The 11,846-nt window shown below is 27.1% G+C and overlaps 1 protein-coding gene across 2 annotated transcripts in view; it reads right to left on the reverse strand.

Moving 5' to 3' along the window:
* LOC100197980 (protein argonaute-2) overlaps positions 1-10,416 on the reverse strand; it is a 104,048-nt gene extending 93,632 nt beyond the window's left edge. The window contains exon 1 of one of the 2 annotated variants that reach the window (XM_065788373.1): positions 9,472-10,416. In XM_065788373.1, coding sequence (XP_065644445.1) covers positions 9,472-9,532 — 61 coding nt within the window. In that variant the 5' untranslated portion in view covers positions 9,533-10,416. The remainder of the gene's footprint in view (positions 1-9,471) is intronic. The other variant, XM_065788374.1, reaches the window with a different exon arrangement.
* Between the last annotated feature and the right edge of the window lie 1,430 nt (positions 10,417-11,846).

Below are 11,846 nucleotides of genomic sequence, written 5' to 3' on the forward strand. Positions count from 1 at the left end.
GAATGTAAGTTTTTTTATGATATTAATAGATCTCAAAATGATTGCCCTTATTGAAATTACAAACATTTTGAATTAGATAAACTTGATGACGCTAAAGTATAGTCATGTATGGTAAAGTATGGTAAAAAATTTGATATTTTCAAATTAAAAGAAGCTTTGAAAAATTCAAATATTTTAAAAACATGTAGTTGTTTAATCTGATTGGAATAGAAGTTCTTTGTATTTTATTAAAATGTTTTTCTTACCTTTGCAGATTTTCTGATTTCTTTTTGAGGTTTGGTCAACCATTCTCTGATTACAGTATTATTTCTAATCTCATAGTGGAAAGAATTTTCAGTCATTTTGGATATTTGCTTTTATGATGATTAAAATGATTTTAACACATAGCTATTTTCTTCCACTAAGTTAAAAAGAGCAGCACTAAAAGGTGTTTTGATTTATTGATTGGATAGTTTGTCCTTTTGGAGACCACATTTTAACCAATGAATGGTGCACTATGGTCATAAAAAGATACATGCTCTTAAATTCCAAAATATTTTATCCAATCGAATGGTTGCTAATATGTATGGACAAGTTGAAGGAAAGTGTCATAATTGTAGCCTACTTAGAATGTCAAACTTGTTACCTAAACTAAATAGATATGCCATAAACACTGATGAAAATAAATTTTGTTTGTATTGTGATAGCACTTATCCTTTGTGGATTAATTTACTGTCTATTTAGGAACAATCAAATCCCTTTAACAGGATACATTTAATAAATCAATGAGTCAGGTTAGAGTGATAGAAAAATGTATTTTTGGAGATATTATAAGATAGAAGGCATTTTTAGATTTAAAAAAAAAAATTATTAAAATTAATTTAAAACCAGTTGGAAAAATTTACCTTACACAGGGGTCATTCCATGCCAAGTGGTGCAAAGGTCCCTTATGGACCATCTCAGATTTTATTGAAATTTTTTGATTTTGTACATATATATGTTAAAAGCATGTTTTAAAAATTTTAGATCAATATCTAATATGGTTCTTGAGAAAACGCTATTTAAGTAGTGGGCTATTTTGCATAAAATTTCACTCTACAAGAAAAAAGGGTTTTTTCATCATTTTTAACAGCCAATAACTTTTGAATAAGTTAGTTTTATACTTCAATTATTATAAGATAGCAAGTGTGCTGTGGATACTTTGAAAAAAGAAAAAAATATTATTTCTGGCATCTTAACTTTTTCCATAATGGCGGGCTAAAGTTGATTTTTTTGTTTTAAGAATAAGTTTTTTTGTGATTTTAAAGACCTTAATCTTAAAAACTAGTTACAAAGTTAATACAAATCAAATTGCCTGCTGATCTACATGTGGTGGATAAACATTTTTAAAAAAATCAGTTGATTAAAGAGATGCATTCAAAAGTTATAGGTCTCCAAAATGAGTCAGATCGAGATTTTCGTAAAATTGATCTGTGATGCAAAGCATCTGTTACCTAAGATGGCACTTTTTTTTTTTTATAAAATTTTTTATACGCATCAATTAAAGACTGTTAATTAATAAAAACCAAAAAAATTAATGGGCGCTTATTTATAACCCCCAAAAGGTAGTCTCTAAAAGTCAGGTAAATTTTCCATAAAATTCTGAAATTGACATAATAAATAAATGCATTGAATTATATAATGTTATTTATTATGAAATATCAATTAAAAAATATCAATGCTTAAAGCCTTTTAATCCCTTTAGATAAAGAACTTTTAAATCCCAATAGATAAAGTCCCCTCCCCTCTGTCCCCTCCCCTCTGTCCCCTCCCCTCTTTATAATACAATAATTTTTTTAATGAAAAACAAACAAAATGTTTTTAAGAAAATAAACAAAAATAATAAAATTTAAAAAAAGTTAAATTTCTCAAATAATAAAATAATCTCATTGATTTCTTTTAAGTCAATACTATAAAATCTTCCACTGTTTGACTGGACTTTAAGAGATTGCACTTTGCATAAAATATGCATTAGAGGTACCCAACAAAGATCATCTCTGCATGGCCACGTAAACTTGTTACATAAAGACTTTTTCATGAATTTCATATTAAGATCTTGATGCTCTTCTGAAATACTAAGAATATTTCCTAAATACCATTGAGCATCGTAAACGCAGGCCACATATTCTCCTGGTGAGTAACTAGAAATTTTATTAATATAAATTCTGCAAGTAGAAAAATCCACATTAGTGCAAATAATATCAAATGAGACTCTTCTTATTTTTATTGAGGTAAGTGACATTGGGATAAAACTGTGGTGGTTTCCTGTCCCAGGTATTGTCGAACAAGAACGATATCTCTCTTCCAAATTGAAGTTTGTAGTATGTGTTTCTATTGAAACTTTGTCAACAAAAAAAAAAGATATTCCTTTGACGTGTTGAATACACCAGCTGTACATTTTGCTTGGTGTGTCAATAGGATCGTTTAGTGATTGTAGACTGGCTCGTGCAGCAAGACACTTCACTGTTCCACCAACACCATCACAAGGGCTTTTACCATGCGATGTTGCAAAAAAGTGCCACTCTGCAGTCATGTCAAAATCGTGTTTATGGTAACATAAGTTGATAAGATTTTTGTAATTTTTATATTGTGATGCAGCTCCATCACTAAAATAGATAATGTGTTCAAATGTTTGTAATTGTTTAAGTTTATCAATAACATTACCGATAAAGCAATGAACAGCATCTGTTCCATGTTTCAGATGATCTGATATAACACAATAACTTTGACTATCAAGTTTTCCATCTTTTATAAAATACGCAACAAAGGGGTGCACAGTTGCTTGGCTGTTATTCCAGTGAAAACCATGCACTGCATCCTGTATTAGAAAACTATAGTTTTCTGCAAAGTCAAGAAGAACCAAAGCTTGATTTTCTTTTAAATTAGTTTTCAAATGTTGGTAGTAGGTGGCTTGACTTTTTGATATAAAATGATGCACTCGTAAACTATCTAACTGTTCATAAACCATTTCAATAAATTCATCTAAAGGTAGAGTTGCTGGTACTAAAGTACATTGGTAATTTGATTTTTGCCATTAATAAAAGTTAACTTCACTAATTTCTTTTTCTGTAAACAAAGTGTCAATGTAGTCTAACAAAACCTTTTTAGCAGGACATTTATCGCAGCTATGCAGCATACAATCTCTATTTTCAATGCTACAAACCATTAATTTTAATAAGATTTTGTAATCAGAAATTCCAGGAATTTTCTGTACAAGGAGCTTTACATTTTGATGGTACTGGCAAACACAAACTGCATGCAGACCAGAAGCACCACCCACAGGAATGCACCACTTGGGCCTTAGCTCACAAAATTTTGAAAATCCAACTTTAAGATAATTATATTTCTTTTTAAACTCAATATGTAGCTCTTTCATATTGACTAGTAGAAGGCGCTTTTGGATATGTTGCTTTTTACTATCTACTTTAACTGAAACAAACTCTTTTTTTCCTGGACAAACCCTTGAATATTCATCGCATTCGTAGAAATGAACAACCTCTGTAATTACATCTTCGCTTAGTTTTCTACCCGATTTTGGAGAAGGTTTTGATAGTATTCCACTTTTTTTACTTAATTTTCTGGCTTGTACTACAGATCTTTTTGAAGTAAAAAAAAACTTCTGAGTTTTCTCTATTGACCAACTGTCTGGAGAGAGTGTAAGAAGTGTGATTTTTTCAGAATTTGACAATGTTTTTTCAAATTTTGACTTAATTTGAGTCATAATATTGTCTAAATCTGTGTTTGTTTTTTTCAAACATTTTTTTGAGGGTGATTCAATTCCACAAAGTGCAGCTATTTCTAAACCTAGCACATTGGCAACAGCCTTTTGTGTATGAGCTCTTACACTATCAATTTTACGCTTTCCATATGCAACTCTATCTTTTTTTGAAACAAGTTTTAGAGGTGAGCATCCAAAACTTGCAATACTTGAATTAAGATCTTCTTTTAATGTATGGTTGTCAACATAAATTTCTTTTTCTTGGAGTTCATTTTCTTTTGTATTATGTTTGCAATTCAGAACTTTTCTGCAACTAGTGCAAATTTTTTGACCAGGTATTAAGCCAAAATCTTTGACATATGAAAGACTGAAAACTCTAAGAGAATCTAAAAAATAACGGAAATAATTATTAAATATTTTTTTTTTAATTTATTTAGTGTTATTAAGGTATTTTTATTAAATTAAGATATTAAATATTGAAACTTACTTTTCACATTTTTTGCGTGCTTGTTCAACGGATTACAACATTACCTGCGATGTTCATTCTCATACCTCGACAAGTAAACTTTCTCGTGATAGCTACAAATAAAATCTATGGGATTTATTTTGCTTCTCAAAGAAATAAGCTCTTGGTTTAGTTTAGACAGTTCTTGGTAGCGTTTACTTTTATTAGATAGATAGCACTGTTCATTTAATGCTTTACCAATACAGCAAGTAGAAAGCTCAGGCATATTACTTATTATTAATTAGTTCTAAAATACAACAATTTATTTGGTTTTATTAGTACTTTTTAGATTGACATACTAGTAATATAGAATTAAATGAAACAATAACTAAACTTTTAAAAAGTAATAATTTTTTATGGAAAATTTACCTGACTTTTAGAGACTACCTTTTGGGGGTTATAAATAAGCGCCCATTAATTTTTTTGGTTTTTATTAATAAACAGTCTTTAATTGATGCATATAAAAAATTTTATAAAAAAAAAAAAGTGCCATCTTAGGTAACAGATGCTTTGCATCACAGATCAATTTTACGAAAATCTCGATCTGACTCATTTTGGAGACCTATAACTTTTGAATGCATCTCTTTAATCAACTGATTTTTTTAAAAATGTTTATCCACCACATGTAGATCAGCAGGCAATTTGATTTGTATTAACTTTGTAACTAGTTTTTAAGATTAAGGTCTTTAAAATCACAAAAAAACTTATTCTTAAAACAAAAAAATCAACTTTAGCCCGCCATTATGGAAAAAGTTAAGATGCCAGAAATAATATTTTTTTCTTTTTTCAAAGTATCCACAGCACACTTGCTATCTTATAATAATTGAAGTATAAAACTAACTTATTCAAAAGTTATTGGCTGTTAAAAATGATGAAAAAACCCTTTTTTCTTGTAGAGTGAAATTTTATGCAAAATAGCCCACTACTTAAATAGCGTTTTCTCAAGAACCATATTAGATATTGATCTAAAATTTTTAAAACATGCTTTTAACTTATATATGTACAAAATCAAAAAATTTCAATAAAATCTGAGATGGTCCATGAGGGACCTCATTAAAATTTGCACCACTTGGCATGGAATGACCCACAGGCCTTCTCAGGAGACGCGTGCGGTCGCATGCCATATGTGACCACGAATAGAATATTTTTGTTTTGACAACTTGGCCACAGCATGTTGCATGTTTTAAATTATCCCTTTTAAAAAATGCGTTGAATATACAAATGTAAACTCAAACTAAAATTAAAAATAAACAAACTATAAACAGGAAAGACAAATTAAAACTAAAAATATATATATAACTAAACTAAAAAAATGAAAATCTTAACAAAAGATAAAATGAATGAAAAACAAAACAGAAAAAAGAAAAGTATTTAATGTTTTTAAAAAAGAATAATGTTTTAATTTTAATTTTAAAATGCTTCACAACAAAAAGTTTAGAAGAAATCAAAAATTAAAAAGTTTCAGAGTTTAGTCCAAGCTCAATTACTTCAAAACTTATTTGACACTTTTTTCTTTTTTTTCATTCTCTAATTATCCATTAATAGGATTTGAACTCTCATCCAATGCTGATACAGCAGTCGTGCCTCATAAATGACACAATAAATAAACCTAAGCGCTATATCAACATGGTGATATAGGAAAAATCTTTAAATTTTACTATCTTTAAACTGTTAATTGAAATGCTTAAATTAAATCAAGTTTAAACTAAATTAAAAAAGTAAAAATCCTTACGAGTAATAAAATTAATAAAAAAGAAAATTTTTATATGTTAAAAATAATATATGTTTTTATTTTAATTTAAAGTGTTTCACTACAAAGAATCTAGAAGAAAGAATTAAACAAATCAATTAAGATGCTTCTTAATTAATTTGTTTTATGCTTTTTTTTTCTCTGGCTTATTTTTTATTTATTTTATCATTCATTAAGTTTGTTTCTCTTTTCAGTTTATAGTTTGCTTATTTTTAATTTTCTCTTTAAATTAATTTATTTTTTTCAGCGCATTTTTTAAAACATGCAAGTTATTAATATATGCAAAAAAACTGTGGCCAAGTTGTCAAAAAAAAGTTTGCATAGTCATATAAGGTGTGTGACTGCACGCATCGCCTAAAAAAGCTTGCTTATATTTGAATTAAATAGATCCCTATGTGCCAAGACAATTTGCGTTCATATTTAAAATAATGTTTAAAAAAGTATTTGAGCTGAATTTTTTTATTAAACCAAAATAATAAATGTATACCATGAAAAACCAACTTTGTAGTTTTAGTTAAAGATTTCTATTTTAGTCAGAGTTTTAAATTTTTAAAATATATGCACTTTTTTTGACACAATTTACAGACTTTATTCATTTATTTAATCATTTATTTATGTTTATTATATTAATTTATTTAATCATTTATTTATGTTTATTATAATTATATTTTTTATTCCAACGAGTTTAATTCTCAAGAATTTTAGTATTTGACATCATTGCAGAGTTTTGATAAAAAATTTTGAAATTCCTTATATTTTTTTTATTTTTTCATTTTATTTTCTAATATTTGAATTAAAAAAAAAAATATTTCAGATATTTTAAGCTTGTTTATTGCTATAAGTTGGTTTTGTGTTATATTTAATCTTATTAAATAATGAATTTAATTATTATCTTAACAATTTTCTGATAAAAAAAAAATTGTTATGTATTATTTAACAGTATAAAAGTATAACTATCAGCATTTATTTTGTAAAAAAATTAATTATTAATTAAAATTTTAAGTATTCATAAAATATCAGTTTGATAGGAGAGCAAAAATTTTGTGGTAATCAACAGCCTAGATAAAACTAGAAATAAAGTTCATATTGTTTAAATAAAAATAAATAAGATTCAGAATATAATCAGGTGACCAATGTATTTTTTTCCATATTTATAACTTGCTGGATTTTGCAAAAAACATTCTTATATTTAGCATTCTATATATTAGATATCTAGTATAGACAATACATGTAAATATATGGTATATATTGCTTTAAAATCAAAAAGTGCATAAGGTAAATAAACATAAAGTGCATTACCATGTAAGGTATATAAACCTATAAATATATCAAAGATATATGTAATTATCCTGACGATTGTTATAAATAAGTTTTGCTTATGAAATCAAAAAAATCAAAAATACTAATTTATTTTTAATTTTTTTACAATTATGTTTTGAGATTTAGTGAAAAATGATACAAATAAAAGGGATTAGCTGATTTTATATGGAAAAAAAAATTTGATGTTTCTTAAAAAAAATCTACAATGAGATCATTTTTTTTATTTTGTAACCCCTTAAAATTGAATGCGCTTAAATAAATTGTTAAGTCTGTAAATTGAACCAAGAAAAGCACCTATAAAAGACTGACTTTCTGCCTGAAAATTTCTGACTAAAATGGAAACAGCAAACTTTGACTCAAACTACAGTTAGTTTTTCTTGTTATGCATTTATTATTTTAATTTAATTAAAAAAATTCAGCCCAAACATTTTTTTAAACATTCTTTTAAATATGAACACAGTCTTGGCACTTGGGGCTTCCTTTACTGACAAATACAAAAATATGTTTCATCACTTCTTAATTTTTTGTTTATGAACCCCCAATATTAGAAGAATACTTTGTGTAAATTGCTTATTTACCCTTTTATAATTTGCAAACTTTTGCAACTTTTTATAATTTCTCTTTCTATAATAACTAACAACAGATATTACTTATATGAAAAGATGATTAAATTTATTAACTTAGAGAGATTTTTGGTATAGAATATAGAAAATAGAAACAAATATCAAGTATGTTTTTATTAATCATACAAAAAAAAAGTTTACATAGTCATAATTTTCATACTGTTGATATTATAATTCATATAAAAAAATATTTAAATCAATACTTATAAAGTCTTTCTATTTAGTTTTTTAATTAAAACAGCAAACAAAACAGTCTGTTACTGTAGTTGTTGCTGTTGCATTTGAAACTGCTGATTCATTTGCTGTTGTTGTATTTGGAGTTGGATATTTTGCACCATGCCATTCATAACATTTTAATAATTTTCAGCTTCTTGTTTTTTGATATCAAGTTATTTCATTTTTAGTTTCAAATCTTCCGCATTATGTGTCTTCAAATCTTCCATATTATGTCATTTCATTTTTTACTGGCTAGAACTTTTATGTGATGTTATTATTGGATATGTTTTTGTGGTGGGTTCTATTTTTTTTATTATCATATATACCTTTAATAAATTTTATAATTCATATTTAGTATACTTAGGTGTTACTCTACAATATGTACAACAAAGGTGATATTTGGTTTTGGTTTTTTCATCAAGGATTACTCAAGATTTTTTAACTTTATCAAGTAACTTTTTATAACTACACATAATGGCTCTTATTTATTCTTGATTATGTAGAGAAATAATTAAACCTTGAGAACAAACAAATTATGTGTCTAGAATGAAAATATATGTGCAAAACAAGGTAAAATGTTTAGCATACTTGAAAGTTAAAGCTAAATACCATTTCTTTAATTTGGCAAAAAGAAATAGAAATTGTTTAAGAGATTTTATAGAAATAATTAAGAGATTTGAAAAAAAAGTACTTTAAAAAAAGAATTAAGAATGATGAGGTTTTCATTAAGTAGATTTAAAAAAAAAAAAGATATCTTTATGAAAATGAAAATATTATTAGTCTTGGGATGATAAGAATAAAAGACGCAACGCCAGCTATCATGCCAGCTATCATGGCTTTGTATGCTAAGCAAATAGATTTAGTAGAACTTGATGGTGAATATTTTTGAAGAAGAAATTGAGTACTCTCCATTAAAATATAAAAGTTATTTTTTTATCAAATATAACTTATCATACTGTTTTAATTTTTCCTGTTTATAAAAAAGTACTTTTTAAAAAATTTTTTTTCATGTATCCAGGTTTTTATGTAAATCTCAAGGTTTTTTTTTTATGAATCTCAAGGTTTTGTAAAAAAAAAGTTGAAAGGTCTATATATTTATATATATATATATATATATATATATATATATATATATATATATATATATATATATATATATATATATATATATATATATATATATATATATATATATACATATATATATATATATATATATATATATATATATATATATATATATATATATATATATATATATATATATATATATATATATATACACATATATATATATATATGAACCATTTAAAGAGCTTACCTAGTTCTGCCCCTCTTCCCCTTCCTCTTCCTCTTCCTCTTCCTCTACCACGGTTTTCCATACTTATTGCTAAGTGTTCCAAGCGTGTGATAAAGTTTTTTTTTAACTATTTATTTCATCGATTTATTTCTAAGAATTTTAATAACTAACGGAATTTCTGTGAAAACTAAGGTTTACTTTACAAGTGTAAAAAACACGAATAAAATTTTTTCGTCGATTTTAAAACTCGATTTCAAAACTCGAGGCGACCCGCCGCGTTCCGTCTTAGCAGTTTTGCACAACCATTATTTAATAAATAATGTTTGATATAACGATTGAATAATTCTGATAAACATTTCGATTTAGTTTTAACAAATACATTTAGGCCGTTGATCAACCTAAAAAAGTCGAAGTTTGTCGCAAAACGTATCAAGATTGACAAAGTAGCTCTCGTAAAGCTTAATACAGTGGAGGTTAACACCAACTTCAAATATATAAATAAATTAAATAATAAAATGACATAATTTTGAAAAAATATTTTTCAATTAAATCAAATATTACTGCATTTATGAACAAAACTTGATTTTGTATATTAATGACTTTCTACAATATAAATCATAAAACTTAATATATTTTTTGTCAACATTTTCTATTTAGGTTTTGCTGTCATTTAATGAAGATAAGTTAAGATGGTGATTACAATTCCGAAGATAATACACAAAGAAAGAGAATTAAATGGGATAATATCTCTCAAAAGTCAGAAATTCGGAGAACAGAAGTAAAATGTAAATAAACTTGCTGAATTTGAGAATATTAATCGTCATCTGACATCAACAAAAGTTAAGCTTAAGTTAGATCAACTCTAACGCTGCTCTTTTAATATAAATAAACCTATTTACACAAAAACAGGCAATTTTCAGTAAATAAAAATACATTACTGTCTGCCATCTTGACACCGTAATAATTACTGTAATAAAAAAATAAACGTCATGGAATAATATACATTGAATAACTTTACATAATTAAATAATATCTGTTGACGACAGACTCCCCAATTTGTGGAGACATTATCTAAAAATTTTATCAAAAATGTTTGTCAATGGCAGTTATTTTTATAAGTTCCTCAGCCGTTGATTTCGCCCTTCGTGATGGTCTTTTCCTCGTGGTTTGTTCTTGTGCCATATCTTTGCTTATTTTGGAACCTTTTACGTTTTCTTCAATCTGGTTAGAACCTTTGTAGTTAGTTTCCAACGGATATAACATCTGAATTGGTCTTTCCACTATTCGATTATTATTCGCCTTTAATTTAGCACCACGAATTATATTATTATCTCCACGTATAAGTTTCAAACCATACCGATTTTCCACTCGCCTAGATTGTTTTCTTTTTTTTTTTGAAGTAAATCTCTCTGATATATCCTTTTGATTATAGTCTTTGTGTTGGTGGTTTTCACTTAATGATTTTAGGGGTCGTTCATAAAATAAGTCACGCAATTTTTATCTATTTTTGATCCCCCCCCCCCCCTTCTCGTCACAAAATCGCTCTAGTAGCAGTTTTGTATGAGTCGTTACAAAATCACTATCCCCCTCTCTCTCTCTTAAAGCGTGACGTAATTTATGGACGTCTCCTTAGGTACTTGTTCGTCCACCTTATCCATGCTAAGAATTTATATTTTATGTTATACCTCAATGCTGGTGTCGTAGTATTGTTCTTGAATTCATGAAATTTTTCAGCTTCTGTATTTTCAAAGGAGATGTAATACCATTCAATCTTTTTTGCAAGCCATGAGGGTTTGTTGAACCGTAATTGAGAAAGTTTCAATTCTTAACTCCTCAGCTTCTAATATCAGATGGGCTTTGATTGATAGGGCAGTGACACCAGATAATTTAACAATGTTTACTGATTTCTTTAACGCGATTTGACACAAACTCTTACCAGATACGATTGTCATTAAGTATCCAATGTAGTGCCACAGAGCTATCCAGCCAACCTTATATCTCAATAACTGAATGTCCTTTGAGTGCTAATTTAACATTTGTAAGAGAATTGTCTTATTTAGCTTCCATGTGTCCTGCAATCAATTCAAGTCGGGGAATAGACAACCCTTCTTAAGAAATGTGTGATTTGACCATTAAAATTCCATGAGTGGCTTTGTTACATTAATGTACTACTACATATATTGCACTGCAGCAGCCATCTTTGCTTGCGTCATCAAATTCAATTTTAACTTTTTTTATTAGCTGATTGGTAACAACTATACCATACTTTCTCTGTTAACTTAGGTGCAATTAGTTTGTCTCATGATTACTGTAGATGGCAGATTTGTCGATATATTAATATTACAATCTGTTTTATTCTCATAAAAATATTCAAACCCTCTCAAGTAGTTAATGAA

The sequence above is a fragment of the Hydra vulgaris genome, chromosome 01, assembly GCF_038396675.1.
Source record: "Hydra vulgaris chromosome 01, alternate assembly HydraT2T_AEP".
NCBI lineage: Eukaryota > Metazoa > Cnidaria > Hydrozoa > Anthoathecata > Hydridae > Hydra > Hydra vulgaris.